We start from the raw sequence: 18,895 nt of genomic DNA, 5'->3' as shown, positions 1-18,895 counted from the left end.
AAACGGCACCGGATTCATGGGATCCGTGATTGTCGCACATGAGGCTCATACGCCGCAGCCGCACTTAAACGATCCATTCCCCCACACACACCCCCGAGAGCACCCTGTCCCGTACCCGACGTGGGGGCAGCAGAGGGAAACCCGCCACCTGCCGCCTGGCAAATGCCCTAACTTGCATGTACCTAAACATGTTCCCGGGGGGAGCCCAAACTTCCCCTCTAACTCGCCCAGGCTCGCAAACCTCCCATCCACAAACAGGTCCCTCAACCTCCTAATACCTACCCTATGCCAGCCAAGAAACCCACCATCGATGCTCCCTGGAACAAACTGGTGGTTCCCCCGTATCGGGGACTCCATCGAGCCCCCCACCTGCCCCCTATGCCGTCTCCATTGCCCCCAGAATTTGAGGGTAGCCGCCACCACCGGGCTCATGGTATACCTCGTTGGAGGGAGCGGCAACGGCGCCGCTACCAGCACCTCCAAGATCGTGTCCACGCAGGACGCCATCTCCATCCTCTTCCATGCTGCCCCTGCCCCGTCCATTACCCACTTACGCACCATCGCTGCGTTGGCAGCCCAATAGTACCCACAGACGTTGGGCAACGCCAGCCCCCCCCCTATCCCTGCCCCGCTCCAAAAACACTCTTCTCACCCTCGGAGTCCCATGCGCCCATACAAATCCCATAATACTCCTGTTGACCCTCCTAAAAAAGGCCTTCGGGATAAGGCTGGGGAGGCACTGGAACAGGAACAAAAACCTCGGGAGCACCGTCATCTTGATGGACTGCACCCTGCCCGCCAGCGACAGCGGCAACATCTCCCATCTTTTAAACTCCTCCTCCATTTGCTCCACCAGCCTAGTGAGGTTAAGTTTGTGAAGGGCCCCCCAGCTCCTAGCCACCTGGACTCCCAGGTACCGAAAGCTCCTCCCTGCCCTTTTCAGTGGGAGCCTACAAATCCCCTCCTCTTGATCCCCCGGGTGCACGACGAACAGCTCACTCGTACCCAGGTTGAGCTTGTACCCAGAAAAGCCCCCAAATTCCCTAAGGATCTTCATCACCTCCAGCATTCCCCCCACTGGGTCCGCCACATATAGCAACAAGTCATCTGCGTATAATGACACTCGGTGCTCCTCCCCACCCCGCACCAGACCCCTCCAATTCCTCGACTCCCTCAACGCCATGGCCAGGGGCTCAATTGCCAACGCAAAGAGCAAGGGGGACAGGGGACACCCCTGTCTCGTCCCCCGGTACAACCAAAAGTACTCCGATCTCCTCCTATTCGTGGCTACACTCGCCATCGGGGCCTCATATAACAGCCTCACCCAACTGACAATCCCCTCCCCGAACCCAAACCTTTCCAGCACCTCCCACAAGTACCCCCACTCAACCCTATCAAAGGCCTTCTCCGCGTCTAATGCTACCACTATCTCCGCCTCCCCTTCTACCGCCGGCATCATTCTAACATTCAGAAGTCTACGTATATTGGTGTTCAGCTGCCTTCCCTTTACAAACCCTGTCTGGTCCTCATGAATGACCCCCGGCACACAGTCCTCTATCCTTGTGGCCAAGATCTTCGCCAACAGCTTGGCATCCACATTTAACAACGAGATCGGCCTATATGATCCACACTGCAGGGGGTCCTTGTCCCGTTTAAGGATCAAGGAAATCAGCGTCCGTGACATAGTCGGGGGCAAAGCCCCCCCCCCCCCCCCCCCCCCCCCCCCTCCCTTGCCTCGTTTAAGGCCCTAACCAACAGGGGGCCCAGCAGGTCTGCATACATTTTGTAAAATTCGACCGGAAACCCATCCGGCCCCGGCGCCTTCCCCGACTGCATGCTACCTATCCCTTTGACCAGCTCCTCCAGCTCAATCGGCGACCCCAGCCCCTCCACCTGTCCCTCCTCCACCTTCGGAAATCTCAGCCTGTCCAAAAAGCGCCCCATTCCCCCCGCCCCTCCACCGGGGGCTCGGACCGGTACAGTTCCCCATAAAAGTCCCTGAAGACCCCATTAATGTCCACCCCTGTTCGCACCACATTGCCTCCCCTATCCGTCACTCCACCAATCTCCCTGGCCGCGTCACGCTTACGAAGCTGATGCGCCAACATCCTACTCGCCTTCTCCCCATATTCGTACACCGCTCCCTGTGCCTTCCTCCACTGAGCTTCCGCCTTTCCGGTGGTCAGCAATTCGAACCTGGCTTGAAGGTTATGTCGCTCCCTCAACAGTTCCTCCTCCGGAGCCTCCGCGTATCTCCTGTCCACCCTCACCATCTCCCCCACCAACCTCTCCCTCTCTCTTTGCTTTCCCCTCTCTCTATGGGCTCGGATGGAAATCAACTCCCCTCTAATCACCGCTTCAATGCCTCCCAAACCGTCCCCACCCGGACCTCCCCATTATCATTGGCCTCTAAGTACCTCTTGATACACCCCCGAACCCGCCCGCCCACCTTCACATCCGCCATCAGTCCCACCTCCAGGCGCCAGAGCGGGCGCTGGTCCCTCTCCTCCCCCTGCCCAAGGTCTACCCAGTGCGGGGCGTGGTCCGAAATGACTATGGCCGAATACTCAGCATCCTCCACCCTCGAAATCAGCCCCCTGCTCAGGACAAAAAAATCGATCCAGGAATATGCTTTATGCACGTGGGAAAAAAATTAATACTCCCTGGCCCTCGGCCTCACGAACCTCCACGGATCCACCCCTCCCATCTGGTCCATAAACCCCCTCAACACCTTAGCCGCCGCGGGCCTCCTGCCCGTCCTGGACATGGATCGATCCAATGGGGGATCCAGCACTGTGTTAAAGTCCCCCCCCAGTATCAAGCCCCCCGTCTCTAGATCCAGAATGTGGCCCAACATGCGCCGCATAAAACCCGCATCGTCCCAATTTGGGGCATAGACATTCACCAGCATCACCCGCTCCCCTTGCAACTTGCCGCTCACCATCACATACCTCCCTCCACTGTCAGCCACCACCTTTGATGCCTCAAACGACACCCTTTTTCCCACCAGAATTGCCACACCCCGATGTTTTGCATCCAGCCCCGAATGAAACACCTGGCCTACCCAGCCCTTCCTCAGTCTAACCTGGTCTGCCACCTTCAGGTGCGTCTCCTGGAGCATAACCACGTCCGCCTTCAGCCCCTTCAGGTGCGTAAACACCCGGGCCCGTTTGACCGCCCTATTCAGCCCCCTCACATTCCAAGTTATCAGCTGGATCAGAGGGCTCCCTGCCCTCCCTCCCCTGCCGACTAGCCATAACCCGTCCCCTGCCCGCCCCAGGCCAGTGTCCCTCGCTCGGCCCGTTCCCCACGGCGGCAAACCCCCACCTCGGCCCCCCCTGCAGACTCCAGCTCCTTCCTGGCTATTTCAGCAGCACCCCCCGCCCCAGGCTAGGACCCCTCCCAGCTGCGTTACTCCCTCCTTAGCACTCCCGTGAGACAGCTAACTTCTGCTGACCCCGGCAGCTCCCGCTACACTTCCGACCCCTCCCAACGTGGGGCTACTCCTCCTCCCCCAGACCCATCAGCAGACCCTCCTCCTCCCCTCCCGCTCTTGCACAGGAAAAAAGCCCGCGCTTCTCAGCTCTGACCCCGCCCCCATCCACCCTCAGCGCAGGAAGCAGAAGAAAAGCCCGCGCTTTCCCTCTGCCCGACCCCGCCCCCGCAAAAAAAGACTGCACCCCAGTCACCCTAGAAACAACACACAACCAGCTTAAAACAGCATGAAATAGCATAAAACAGAGACCCTTCCCACCAAAAGTTAACACAGTTCTTTACAAACCCCGACCCTCAGTCAGAGTCCAGCTTCTCGGCCCGCACAAAGGCCCACGCCTCCTCCGGGGACTCAAAATAAAAGTGCCGGTCCTTGTAGGTGACCCACAGACGTGCCGGCTGTAACATGCCAAACTTCACACTCTTTCTGTGGAGCACCACCTTCGTCCGGTTGTACCCGGCCCTCCGCTTGGCAACCTCCGCACTCCAGTCCTGGTAGATCCGCACTACCGTGTTCTCCCACTTGCTGCTCCGCTCCTTCTTGGCCCACCTAAGCACGCACTCTCGGTCAACGAACCGGTGGAACCGCACAAGCACCGCCCGTGGTGGCTCATTCGGTTTGGGCCTCCTGGCCAGTATTCTGTGGGCCCCCTCCAGCTCCAGGGGCTCCTGGAAGGACCCAGCTCCCATCAGCGAGTTCAACAAAACGACCACATAGGCCCCGAGGTCTGACCCTTCCAGCCCCTCCGTGAGGCCCAGGATCCGCACATTTTTCCGCCTCGACCGGTTCTCCATCTCCTCGAACCGCTCCTGCTACTTCTTGTGGAGCGCCTCGTGCGTCTCCACCTTTACCGCGAGTGCCACAGCCTCATCCTCTCTTTCGGAGGCTTGTTGTCGGAGCTCCCGGATCTCCACCCCCTGAGCTGTCTGCGTCGCCAGCAGCTTGTCCGTATTAGCCTTCAGCGAGTCTACCAGCTCCACCTTTAGCTCCTGAAAACATCACTGGAGAGTCTCCTGCTGCACCTGCGCCCACTGCCTCCATTCCTCAAGGCTTCCGCCGGCCGCCATCTTGGTTCTCTTCCCCCGCTTTTTCTTAGGCGCTGCCACCGCTATTTTGCTGGCCCCGCTCCTGGTCAAGACAATAGACCACTGGGGATCCGCTGCAGACACCTTCCCACGTCGGGAACCGTCGAGCAAGTACCGCTGGGGGCCCTTAAATGAGCCCAAAAGTCCATTCCTGGCGTGAGTTGCCGAACGTGCGGCTTAGCTCCGCATAGCCGCAACCAGAAGTCCCATTAATGACTTGGATGATGGCATAGAAAGTCATACATACAAATTTGCTGATGATACAAACTATCATGTTTTAAAGACACTCAGTGATTTGGCCTCCACAGCCTTCTGCGACGAAGAGTTCCACAGGTTCACCACCATCTGGCTGATGAAATTCCTCCTCATCTCTGTTTTAAAGGATCGTCCCTTTAGTCTGAGAGTGTGTCCTTTGCTTCTCGTTTTTCCTACAAGTAGAAACATTCTCTCCACGTCCACTCTATCCAGGCCACGCAGTATCCTGTAAGTTTCAATAAGACCTCCCCTCATCCTTCTAAATTCCAATGAGTACAGACTCGGAATCCTCAATCGTTCCTCATACGACAAGCTCTTCATTTTTCATTCCAAGGATCATTCTTGTGAACCTCCTCTGGACCCTTTCCAAGGCTAGCACATTCTTCCTTAGATACGGAGCCAAAAACTGCTCACAATACTCCAAACGGGGTATGACCAGAGCCTTCTATGGTCTCAGAAGTACATCCTTGGTCTTGTATTCTAGCCGTCTCGACATGAATGCTAATTTGCATTTGCCTTCCTAACTGCTGACTGAACCTGCACCTTAACCTTAAGAGAATCGTGAACAAGGACTCCCAAGTCCCTTTGTGCTTCTGATTTCCTAAGCATCTTCCCATTCAGTAAATAGTCTGTGTCTCCATTTTTCCTTCTAAAGTGCATAACCTCACACTTTTCCACATTGTATTCATTCTACCACTTCTTTGCCCACTCTCCTAGCCTGTCCAAGTCCTTCTGAAGCCCGCCTGCTTCCTCAATACTACCTGCCCCTCTACAGATCTTTGTATCATCTGCAAATGTAGCAATTGTGCTTTCAGTTCCTTCCTCCAGATCATTAATATATATTGTGAAAAGTTGTTGTCCCAGCACCGAACCCTGAGGCATACCACTGCCATCCTGAAAAAGACCCCTTTATCCCCACTCTCTGCCTTCTGCCAGTCAGCCAATCCTCTATCCATGCCAGGATCTTACCCTGAACACCATTGCCTCTTAATTTATTTCACAGTCTCCTATGCGGCACCTTGTCAAAGGCCTTCTGGAAATCTAAATAAATCACGTCCACTGGTTCACCTTTGTCTAACTTCCTTGTTACTTCCGCAAAGAACTCTAACAGATTTGTCAGACATGACCTCCCCTTGACGAAGCCGTTCTGACTCAGTCCTATTTTATCATGCACTTCCAAGAACTCCGCAATCTCATCTTTAATAATGGATTCTAAAATCTTACCAATGACAGAAGTCAGGCTAACCGGCCTATAATTTCCCGTCTTTTGCCTCCCTCCCTTCTTAAATAGGCACTGGATTTTATGGCGCTCTTTAGTACCTGCCTCCCTGACTAAAAAAATCAGGTGGGGATCTACCCACAAACTTGATGACTTCCTGCGGCAATTTAATGCTGGGAGCTCCATTTATTGCCATAAGGTGTGACTCTCTCTGGAGGAAGTCCCACATTAGAGGATTCAAGAGATCAAAGGGAAGAATTAAAGAGGGCAGGAGGGAAGAATTAAATAGGACTGCTCCCAATGGTCACAGGGCCCCCACATCTTTACTGACCGAAGTTTATGTTAGTAAAGCTACCAATTCTTCCTACATGGCATGGGCCTCCTCGTGCCATGGGTAAAATAGGAGCCTCAATCAACCCAAGAACAGGCAGGCCACTTGGCACTCCCCTAATCACCCCCCGCCCCACAATCACCACCTCCTGTAAAACTTTAGACACGTCATGGACAGGTGGCAGAAAGGTCACTTGCTAGATTTTACGTGCTACCCCTCACCAACAGACACATCAGTGAAAGAGAGTAAAATCCAGCCCTAAGTATGCATGATGTGCCATATTCTTTCTTTGCAGATAGAGGACAATCCAGTGATCTATCTTACCTATTGAGATAGCACCACAAAACTCAGTATAAGCTATCACAACTCCACTTTAAAGCATAACCAACACAGTTAACAGACAATTAAACTTGTAGGCATTGATGGGAATGATGAAGCATAGGGCGAAGTGCTTACCACCTGGAAAGAAGGCGAGCACTGATAGTTCATAGATCATAGAATTTACAGTTCAGAAGGGCGGGAGAGGGGGTGTGAATCTGGGGTTCTGAGGGAGTTGAGGGGGAGGGGTTGGAGGGAGGTTTGGGGGTTGCATGGGGAGTTGAGGGTGGATGCTCGCATGGGAGGTGGGGTGGGGGTCATCGGTGTCTACTTACTTGTGCTGCCCAGTAGAGGTCATTGACATTTTTCAGGCACTAGAGGCCAGTCCTCCTGGTCACACTTCCGGCACTCACAGCTGCCGCCATCTGGTCCCAGGTAGCATTGGCTGCCCTATGGCTGACCCTCCGGGACCCTCAGGGGAATAGGTCATCTCTCCTGGCCTCCACTGAGTCTAGCGGCTTTCCCAGATCTGCATTCCCGAATCTTGGGGCCGGTCCTCTGATGCCAATGTTGCGAGCTGGCTGGGATTGGCTGAGTAAGTGCTGCTCGACCTTGTTTGCAGGTGGCTGGCGAGTGTGGTGCGACGAGTCGGCTGAAGCGCCTTCATTTGTGGCGAGAAGCCCGTGAGGCATCATTAAGTGGACCGAGCGCCGGAAGCGTGCAGCAATTCCCGCTCGCTACAACACTGAGAAATCTTTCCAGAGCATCTTTCCAGAGAGTCACACCCTAAGTGTTAATGCTGGGGCAGGATTCGTGGACTTCAACAATACAAAACTGGTGCTGCACTTGGACCAATTGAGCGACTGTTAAGGGGCTAACACCTGCGCCACGTGGAAAACAATCGATTCCAATGAGAAACGGTGCAGGATTCGCCGGGTCTGTGATTGACACTTGGGAGGCTGACAAGCTGCAGACGCACATACACATTACATTCCCCACACACACCCATCACAGCCAACAAGTTGGCACTGGTTGTGCTGAAGCACGCCCATCCCGCAGATGGGTTGGCTGGGGCCAGAGAGCACCTAGGGTGGTGCCCTGAGGGGGACACCCATACAACCTGTGGTCTAAGTTCACAGTAGGCAGTCAGCGGCTTGCGCAGCTGCATGGGATCCTTGCAGTCCGTGGCAATGGTGCTCTGAACCTGCCCACTCTGACCCTACAGCCCACCTCCTGACCACTCCCCGCTAATCCTCTCGCCCTGGCAGAAGCCCCCTGCCAGAAGCATGACTATTAGCAAACTATGGCGATGCTGAACAATTTCTGTACTCCCTCTCTCTCCCTCAGCAGCCACGGCACCTGTTTCACAAATTTTCAAAAGCACAAGTGGATCTCACTATCGAGAATTTGCCCCAGTGGAGGAGCATCACAGAGGCCCCGGACAATACAGGGTCCGGCGCGTAACGATATGCCAAGGGTGGTTACCATAAGTGCGGAGTGGAACGCATTGACGCCGCTGTCGAGGCACCAAAAAATTGCGACTTACTGTGAAACTAGCACCCGCCGCGATTTTGGCATCAAGTCCGATTCTTCGCCCAGTCGTATTTCCCGATTCTGGCAACAGCCGACGGAGAATCCCACCCACCATCTCTTGTCCTCACTCTTTTGTTAATGTACTGATAAGAGCAGAAGTATTCTTGAAAACAAAAATGTTCCTACCTGAAGACGCATATTTATAGAAAAACTCCCAACAGCAGGATTCATACAAGTGATGTATTGGCAATTATGAATCTCTTTCAGAGATAACTTTTGTCTGTCATACCTAATAATGAAAACAATGAGTCAATCAATTTTTTACATTTTAAAGAAGATTTTTCCTACGTTTTCCTCTTAAATGTTTATTACTTTGCTTTTAGTGTTCTTTATTTTGTATTTAGTATCCAGTTTTTTTCCAACGTCTTGCAGTTAACATGACAGATTCATCAAACCTTCTGGTAACATTTAGCATGAATTCTACACTCTACGGAAATTGACCAATTGGAAAACAGCTGTTAAAAACTCATTTCTGACAAGCTTTGTTCAATTGTTTTAAAAACAGAGAGTCAGTAATACAGCTGTGCACAGAGGTGGTTCATTATTTTCAGTCACAACACAGCACACCATATGGTAAGATCACTTTGCAAATAACAATTGATAGTTTAGTTTAATAGTGTTTAGCAAAAGCAAATTCTGGATCTAAAAATGAGCTAATCTCTTGATGTCAATTCTTTGTATTAGTGCCCACTGTCATGTCCATCAGACATGAAAGAGATTAAAATCTGTTTAAACTGAACATTACTTTCTGCTTATTAAAAAATTGACTTTGCTGGACCAAAGACATGGCGGCTACAGGTCACATGATTTGAAAGTTGGCACAGTTCCGGAAATTCCAACAGTAATTACAGGGCAAAGCTCAACCTCGTCTCTTGTGGAATCTCAAACCTATCATTGTGTGGACCCATTACAATCAACAAAACAAGGGAACAGCAGATGGTGTTTCTCTCCAGCCTGGAGTTGCGACAGAGAGCCATCAAAACTTGTTATACCTGCAGATGCACTAATTACCACCATCTATCTCCCAAGGTGAACAATAGATTTTGACCAGAAGCATTGAAATGGATATTACCCTGAAGGTGACTCAACAATTATCTGATCCAAGACTCTGGTCTTTGGAAGGTTTTAATATTACATTCCTGGATTCCCAGGCAGCCCGCTGTTTAACATCCAGCTTGGTAACACCAAAACAAGACTCCAGGCTGACCACAAAACCTGCCTCAAATCCAAACCTTCTCAAAGCGGCTCTGGAATATTCCTGCCACCATCTGTCGAGTGGACCAAGTCTCTTTATACCAACCTCATCTTTATGCTTCATCACTAACTTTAAAGGAATTCTGTAACTCATGCTTTCAGCTAGCTGAACCCGCCTGTACTTAGCATAGAATTTACAGCTATGAAGCAACTGTGCCAGCCACTATGCTACCATGCTGCACTCATACATGAAGGAACCCGAACTACACATGAAGTAATAGCCATATCTTGGGGTTTTTTGTTTTAAGTTATTTTTAGATCATAGAATTTACAGTGAAGAAGGAGGCCATTCAGCCCATCGAGTCCGCACCGACGCACTTAAGCCCTCACTTCCACCCTATACCCATAACCCAATAACCCCTCCTAACCTTTTTGGACACTAAGAGTAATTTAACATGGTCAATCCACCTAACCTGCACATCTTTGGACTGTGGGAGGAAACCGGAGCACCCGGAGAAATCCCACACAGACACGGGAAGAACGTGCAGACTCCGCACAGACAGTGACCCAGCGGGGAATCGAACCTGGAACCCTGGCGCTGTGAAGCCATAGTGCTAGCCACGTGTGCTCTCGTGCTGCTTTATAGTTATCAGTAGCGAAGTACAGTGAAAAGTATTGTTCTGCGTACAGTTCAGACAGATCATTCTGTACATGAAAAGAAAATACATAAGGCAAACATAAAATACACAATGTAAATACATAGACTCCAGCATCGGGTGAAGCACACAGGAGTGTAGAACTACTCAGTAGAGAAGATGTGTGAAGAGATAAAATTAGTCCATATGAGGGTTGTTTAAGAGTCTGGCAATAACAGGGATAAAGCTGTTTTTGAATCTGTTTGTGTGTGCTCTGACTTTTGTATCTCCTGCCCGATGGAAGAAGTTCGAAGAGTGAATAAGCTGGGTGGGAGGCATCTTTGATTATGCTGCCCGCTTTCCCAAGGCAGCGGGAGGTATAGACAATAGATGGGAGGCGGGTTTGGATGATGGACTGAGCTGTGTTCACAACTCTCTGTAGCTTTGGTCTTGGACCGAGCAGTTGCCATACCAGGCTGTGATGCAGTCAGACAGGATGCTTTCTATGGTGCATCTGTAAAAATGAGTAAGAGTCAATGTGGACATGCCGAATTTCCTTAGTTTCCTGAAAAAGTATAGGCGCTGTTGTGTTTTCTTGGTCATAGCATCAACGTGTGTAGACCAGGACAGATTGTTGGTGATGTGCACACCTAGGAATTTGAAGCTATCAACCATCTCTACCTCTGCCCCATTGAAGTAGACAGGGATGTGTACGATACTTTGCCTCCTGAAGTCAATGACCAGCTCTTTAGTTTTGCTGACATTTGAGGGAGAATTGTTGTTGTTACACCACTCCACTAGGTTCTCTATCTCCCTGTCGTATTCTGACTCATTGTTGCTCAAGATCCGACCCACTATGGTCGTGTTCTCAGAAAACATGTAGATGGAGTTGGAGCCAAATCTTGCCACGCAGTCATGTTTGTATAGGGAGTACAGTAGAGGGCTAAGTATGCAGCCTTGCAGGACCCCGATATTGAGGACTATCATGGAGGAGGCGTCGTTGTTTATCCTTACTGATTGTGGTCTGTGGGTCAGAATGTCGAGGATCCAGTTGCAGTGTGAGGAGCCAAGTCCGAGGTTTTGGAGCTTTGATATGAGCTTGGCTGGGATTATGGTGTTGAAAGCGGAGTTGAAGTCAATAAATAAGAGTTTGATGCAGGAGTACTTGTTGTTGAGTTGCTCCTGGAATGAGCAGAATCTCCGGCAGCAGCGCGCTGAGTGTAGGGCCTGGGAGATAGCGTCAGCTGTGGACTGGTTGTGGTGGTATGCCAATTGCAGCGGATCAAGGCATTTTGGGAGTATGGTGTTGATGTGACCAACTCCTGACCAACCTCTCGAAGCATTTCATTACAATCGATGTCAAGGCCACTGGACGATAGTCGTTGAGGCGCATTGGCTGGTTCTTCTTTAGCACAGGTATGATGGCAGTCTTCTTGAAGCAGGTGGGGACTTCGGAATGGAGTAGGGAGTGGTTGAAGATGTCCGCAAGCACATCTGCCAGCTGGTCCACACAGGATCTGAGTGCACAACCAGGGACTTCGTCAGGACCCGTCGCATTCCGATGGTCCACTTTCAAGAAGGCTGATCTGACTTTGGAAGCTGTGACGGTGGGGATGGATGCGTCCAGGGCTGCTGGGGCAGTTGACAGCGGTCTGATGGTTTCCTGCTCGAACCAAGCATAGAATACATTGAGTTCATCAGGGAGGGCACGCTGCTGCCGGAGATCCTGCTCGCTTCCCTTTGTTGTGCTGTTTCAGCCTTGCCACAACCAATGAGAGTCCGTGATGTTAGTCTGTGATTCTAGCTCAGTCTGATATATCTCTTGGCATCTCTGATGATTTTGCAGAGGTGATACCTGGAATTCTTGTATAGGTCAGGGTCGCCTGACTTGACCGCTTCAGACCTGGCCTTCAGTGGGGAATCATTCTCCCGATTAAGCCATGGTTTTGGGTTGGGGAACATACATACTACTTTCTTTGGCACACAGTCTTCTACATATTTGCTTGGTAATGTGGTATTAACATAACTGTAAGAACTGCAAGGGTTAATGAAGTGTCTCAAGTATCCACTAGATGCAGCTACAGTTACAAGTCCATGTGATGCTAAGCCTTGTGGGAATGTGTGTGTAGGGGTTAGCTAGAGAGAGTCAGAAGTACAAATGGTGTGAGTGAGAGCAGATCATAGTTTATATCAGTATAAAGGTTAGCTAGCTGTAGATAAGTGTAGTTTAAATGTTAATAATCAACGGTGTATTCTTTAGGAGTACGTAGTGTTAATAAATTTATAGTTTAAGTTCAAGCTATTTTGTGGTCTTTGTGAACACTATACCATTCACCCTGAATTTAGCAGCACAAAGGACACCACAGGTCAATCCATGCAATTATAGTAGTATCACCAGGCACATTAGCTCCATTATCCAACAAGCTTGGTTAAAAATAAGCTATATTATAAATCGATGCTTGAACTGCTCAAACCAGAAACTATGCTATCGGTATGAACACATTGCTTTACCCAAAAGGTCAGTGTGCACATCTTATCTTATGCTGTGAATGAAAAACTTGGTTTGGCTATTTTAGGGTGCTTTTTTTTTAGTTCAAGCATCTTGCTCAACAGGGGAGACTTACCAATGACTGTAATCTAGATGTTGTCTAATGAGGGTATGTGGTTGGACAGTACCATAAGCATCTACTTCAGGCATGTTAAGATCATCAATAAAATAAATCAGCCTTTTTGTGCCAACAGGAGCATAATTTTTCCCAGCTTTTTTTTCTAAAGGTTTCTCAAGAATTCCTGTGATAAAAAGAAACAGTTGCACCACAACAATTGCAATATGGTTGTTGAACTTGGAGAACTTATATACACGCATTATATGTTTTACTATAAATAAGTAAAGCAAATTTAATTATAGGTACATTTAACAGCAATGAGATAAGAGAAACCATTTTCTGACTGATGTAGAAATTAAATAATTATAAAATTACATTGGGCTTTTTCGATCATACATATAGTTGTTGCATTGTTGTAATGCAATCAGCTATGAATAAAAAAATGGAATATGAATTCCTGTCTCTGCTGATACTTATACGTTGGTTTCTTCTGGATAGTGAGTAGTTTATATAAAATTTATCCTCCATTTCAGCCATAATGAGAGGAATGGAGCCGAGCTAAAGTGAAAGAAGAACTGGTTACCATCAAGCATAATCACAATATTCCTACATGTCAAAGCAGGAGTTAAATATTGATTCCTGAACCATGCAGGCCCCTTTGCTCTGAAGTTAACATCTGTGACATTGGGCACGATCTTCCCAAAAGGGAACAGAGTGCACGTTTAGCTGCGTATTTCCCGGCACTCGCAGTGCTGAGAAACACATGGCTATTCAACGCGAATCGCTGAACAGGGATTGGTACGCCATTTTTAAATGGTGTCCTGATCTCTGAGGCCCCGAGAAGAATCCCAACCTCCACCTAGCCCAAACCCAACATGGAAGGGTCCCCCACCCCACCCTCCAACACCCACAGTGGGCAACTCCAGCCAAATCACCCATGTGCAAACAATGCCTGGTACCCTGGCAGTGCCCCTGCCAGCTGGAAGTGGCACCTGGGCAGTTCCAGGCTAGCACCCAGGTGACACTGCCAGGGTGGCAGTGCTAGGGTACCCAGGTGGCACCAACAGTGCCAGGGAACCAACCTGCCCAAAGGCATGCAGCTGGGGGCCTCAAATCCCCATGGAGACCCCCCCACAAGTGCTGTTCCGTTGGGTACCCATTTGTGGGAACCCAAACAGCACTCACCTGAGGAGCCCGAGGTGAGGGAACTGAAACCCAAAGCCTCAGGTACCTCGGGAATCTGCACATTAGAGTAAGGCTTACTGTCTCGCTCTAATATGCAGATTTGTTAAAAAGTGATCCCACCCATTGAGGGCAGGATTCCTCTTGCAACATCGTGCGAGATGCAGGGTCTCCCGGCAAGATAAATGACTGTGGCAAAAATGTATTTTTGAATTAAAATTTGCATTCCTCACTGATAGTAATTCTGTGGACGGAGTTAAGAACAATTATTGATAGTTGCTTTCTGAAACCTGGAACTAACTACTGCTGTGTTAATATTAGTAGCTCATGCAGAGACATTTGTAATCCTTGAGGTCATTGATATTCATGATGTGGAGATGCCGGCGTTGGACTGGGGTGAGCACAGTAAAGAAGTCTTACAACACCAGGTTAAAGTCCAACAGGTTTGTTTCGAATCACTAGCTAATTTTCATGGTCAGGGAGTGGTTATTGTCTATTAATTGAAACTGGTCACCTCACTCGGCTTCAAACCTTCTCGGTGATTGATATGATGTGGTAATGACTCTTGATTGACAGTGGTGTGGGGTGAAGATTTTGACAAACTTGTAAGCAGAAGAGAAGTCAATGCTAATTTGTACACTATTTCTTTGCAATAAAATAATTAATTTCCATCATTAATCAATCTGTTGCAAAACAATATCAACGGAGAATTTTTGACCAAGAAGAAAGGGGCTGGTTTAGCACAGTGGGGTAAACAGCTGGCTTGTAATGCAGAACAATGCCAGCAGCGCAGGTTCAATACCCGTACCAGCCTCCCCGAACAGGCGCTGGAATGTGGCGACTAGGGGCTTTTCACAGTAACTTCATTGAAGCCTACTCGTGACAATAAGTGATTATTTTTATTATAAAAGTTATAGACAATGGTTCTGAAAGGAAGCAAGTTAACTCTCATTATTGGCTGGTGAATTGAATATCACAGTTATGATAATACCATATTACCAAGCAAATATGTAGAAGACTGTGTGCCAAAGAAAGTAGTATGTATAAGTTATTATTATTATTATTACTTGATACATAAGTTTCCTTCTGACAGACTGAATATTGAATATTGTCACAAGTAGGCTTCAATGAAGTTACTGTGAAAAGCCCCTAGTCGCCACATTCCGGCGCCTGTTCGGGGAAGCCGGTATGGGAATTGAACCGTGCTGCTGGCCTTGTTCTGCATTACAGGCCAGATGTTTAGCCCACTGTAACAGATAAATGAACAATAGTCAACAGAAAGCTATAAAAATTAATTTAAAAGCTTTGAAATCCTTCAACATACATACTTAAAAATCAAATACATTTAGTTCCTTCGAGCTTTTTTTCAAAGCTGCAATTTTGAAAATGGGGATTCTTTAGTTGTTAAGTGACATAATTAAACTTTCCTAACTCCTTTGCTGGGTGAAGCCTGAGTGAGGAGGTATATAGGCCAATATAACGCTATAATTGGGAACCACCTTGGCCAGAGTTGTCCATCAAAAGGACTACAAAGAAGCTTTGTTCCAAAGCTAGTCACATGCCTGACTCACATTTTTGCCTCAAATGCAACTGACAATCAAGAATTGAACACATTCATAGAATTTACAGTGCAGAAGGAGGCCATTCAGCCCATCGAGTCTGCACGGGCTCTTGGAAAGACCACCCTACCCATAACCCAGTAACCCCACACAACACTAAGGGCAATTTTGGACACTAAGGACAATTTAGCATGGCTAATCCACCTAACCTGCACATCTTTGGACTGTGGGAGGAAACAGGAGCACCCGGAGGAAACCCATGCACACACGGGGAGAATATGCAGACTCCGCACAGACAGTGACCCAAGCCAGGAATTGAACCTGGGACCCTGGAGCTGTGAAGCAATTGTGCCAACCACAATGCTACCGTGCTGCTAATTGCTGCCAACAAAGTTTAAAAATTCAATGAGGTGACCAGTCTCACTAATGCATTCAAAATACTTTGACTAACCTGTTAGATGGATGCCCATTCATGTACAATGGCTACAATAAAATCAAGCATATCAAAATCTCGAAAGCTACACATGCCTCTTTGCCTTGCTCTGGGATGTGAATAGTAGTCAGATAGTCATGCCAATTTCATTTCAGATTTCATAGGAAGGCTAGCGATAATTGATCTTAGCCTTATGTGCTCTGTCAACACTATTAAAGAATTCAAATCAATAATTAGAAATGTATTTTTGTTACTATAACTATTTGAAGGGGCTGGTTTAGCACACTGGGCTAAATAGCTGGCTTTTAAAGCAGACCAAGGCAGGCCAGCAGCACGGTTCAATTCCCGTACCAGCCTTCCCGAACAGACGCCGGAATGTGGCGACTAGGGGCTTTTCAGAGTAATTTCATTTGAAGCCTACTGAAATGAAATGAAATTAAAATGAAATTAAATGAAAATCGCTTATTGTCACGAGTAGGCTTCAATGAGGTTACTGTGAAAAGCCCCTAGTTGCCACATTCCGGCGCATGTCCGGGGGAGGCTGGTACTTGTGACAATAAGCGATTTTCATTTCATTTTCATTTCATCTTTAAAATAAATGGGAGGCAGAACGCAGAGGGCTACAGAGAGAGGGCTGGGGGATGGGACTAGGTGGGTAGCTCTTTTGGGAGCCAGTGCTGACACGATGGGCCGAATGAAAAATGAAAATCGCTTATTGTCACGAGTAGGCTTCAATGAAGTTACTGTGAAAAGCCCCTAGTCGCCACATTCCGGCGCCTATCCGGGGAGGCTGGTACGGGAATCGAACCATGCTGCTGGCCTGCTTGGTCTGCTTTAAAAGCCAGCGATTTAGCCTTGTGAGCTAAACCAGCCCATGGAATGGTCTCCTTCTGTGCTGTAAAATTCTATGATTCTATACTTACTCTGGAGCATGGCAGATGTGGTGTAGTAGTTGAAGGGAACTTTAGTTATAATATAATCCTCGGTTAACTTTGAAATTTCTTCTGATACAAGAATGGTCTTTCCTACCCCCGCATTTCCAACTAACATCACTGGCTTTCCCTTTTGCACGAGTAAATCAATGAAATATTTCAGAGCAACAGTTTCTTCAGTATGGACAAGCACATCCTATTTACAGAAGAAAAATATACATTTGAAATGGTGCAGTGACGTTACTAAAAACTGCTGCAGAATAATATAGCTTTTGAAACAGAGTATATTTCATATTTAATAAGAAATCTCTTGCATTTTCATATCCTCAAAATGTCGCAAAGCACCACAGTTATTTTGTAAAGTACTGCTTTATAAACAAACTAAACAGCCATAATCAGCTAATCATTTGACTGGTTTTGGCTGTGGATAGCAGGAAAGTTTGTTACTTTTTTATAAATAGTGGCGTGGGATCTTTTACATCCACCTGGAACAAACAGGCACTGTTTCAGTTTAAAATCTTACACGAAAGATGGCACCTCAGACAACGCATCTTTCCTCAGTACTGAAATGGAGTAGTCAGCCTAGATTATGTTATCCAGTCTTCCATGCACCTTGAACCCAAAAACTTAGAAGAGAGTGTTAGCAGACTGATTTATCAACCACAAATTCTCACATTATTTCCATGAAGAATTTTGAAAACAGAAGTTTAAAAAAAGTATTAGTCAGTACTTTTATGAGTTCTTTATGGATGCAGGAACCGTAAAAAATGAATGCTACAATAAAGGTCATGGTATATCAGGGGCTGGATGCTACGTGATCGGCTGGAGAATAGGCTCTGACGTCGAAATCGTGCTTGACACTGGTTTCGCGCTGAATTGTAATTCTCCGGACCCCAAACTCGATGAAATCATGGTGCCTGCCGTGCGGCCCAGAAGTGCAGTCTCATTATCTGTCCTGATGACCGATTCTCCGGGGCCTCACCGCCCCCGACAAGACTGGGCGGTGCCCACCTACTGAACACCATTATGGCAGCCATCTTGTTGGCCACGCACTTCGGCCCCTGGGTGGACGCCATGAAAATGGCCGTATGGGTGAGTGCCGTCCCCCTCTCCGGCCATCCCACTCAACCGGCGATACCCACCGGGGAACCAACCAGGGCCACACCAACGGCAACCCCCAGTGAGGGCAGTGCCATGAAATAGTGGCCCTGGCAGCAAGGACGGGCACCAGGACCTGGGGCACTGACGGAGCCGGAGTGCGGGGGTGAGGGACATGCATAGATGGGGCACGCGGCGGCAACCATGTAGCCCATGGTACCTCATTGGGCACGGGTGTATTCGCCATGATAACATGTTTTCCTCTCGCCCCCTGCAGATTATCATATTCGGTCACCAACCAGCGATGTTGGCCACCGTGGCAGCGGCCGCTGCTCTACATGCAGCCCTGTGGCACCGTGGGTGGGGGCAACTCAGAGAGGAAATGGAGGCTGCAGCAAAGGAGCTGGCTGTAGAGGGCAGGTGGAAGCCGCTCAGGCTGGAGGGCTGCCCGCCCGATAGGCCGAGGAGGAGAAACAGGGCGAGGAGGAGGCGATGGTGCAAAGGAGGCGCCGGATGAGGCCATGCGGCCACTGCGAGCACATGCCCTTTGAGGACCTCCCGGATAGGGCCTGCAGGAAGAGACTGCCGATGAGCAGGGAGACCGTCTGACACATCTGCCACATGATTGCACACCTGGCACCTTAGGGGAATGGGGGAGGACACACGCTCCCGGTGGCCGTCAAGGTGACAGTGGCGCTGAACATTTATGCGACGGGGTCATTCCAGTCGCCGAGAGTGGATCTGTCCGGCATCTCACAGACAGCGGCGCACAGGTGCATCCGTACCATCACCGACGCCCAGTATACCCTTGCAGACCGGTACATATAGTGTTGACCGTGCCCACCAGGATGCCCGGGCAACGGGGTTTGCTGTCGTCGTCGGGATGCCCCGGGTCCAGGGAATTATCGATGGTGTGCCGTCGCTCTATGGCCACCTTCGGATAACAGGCCGCTCTTTACAAA

The 18,895-nt window shown here is 49.1% G+C and overlaps 1 protein-coding gene across 1 annotated transcript in view; it reads right to left on the bottom strand.

The window, feature by feature from the left end:
* Positions 1 to 18,895, bottom strand: part of LOC119962304 (dynein heavy chain 11, axonemal-like) — a 690,045-nt gene that overhangs the window by 334,671 nt on the left and 336,479 nt on the right. Inside the window, exons 30-32 of the mRNA XM_038790290.1 lie at positions 16,827 to 17,031; positions 12,748 to 12,913; positions 8,421 to 8,523 (exon numbers count right to left, since the gene is read on the bottom strand). Of these exons, the coding sequence (XP_038646218.1) occupies positions 8,421 to 8,523; positions 12,748 to 12,913; positions 16,827 to 17,031 (474 nt within the window). The remainder of the gene's footprint in view (positions 1 to 8,420; positions 8,524 to 12,747; positions 12,914 to 16,826; positions 17,032 to 18,895) is intronic.

Source organism: Scyliorhinus canicula, chromosome 2, assembly GCF_902713615.1.
Source record: "Scyliorhinus canicula chromosome 2, sScyCan1.1, whole genome shotgun sequence".
NCBI lineage: Eukaryota > Metazoa > Chordata > Chondrichthyes > Carcharhiniformes > Scyliorhinidae > Scyliorhinus > Scyliorhinus canicula.
Note: the sequence above shows the minus strand (reverse complement) of the source record. Positions and strands in the feature narration are given on the sequence as shown.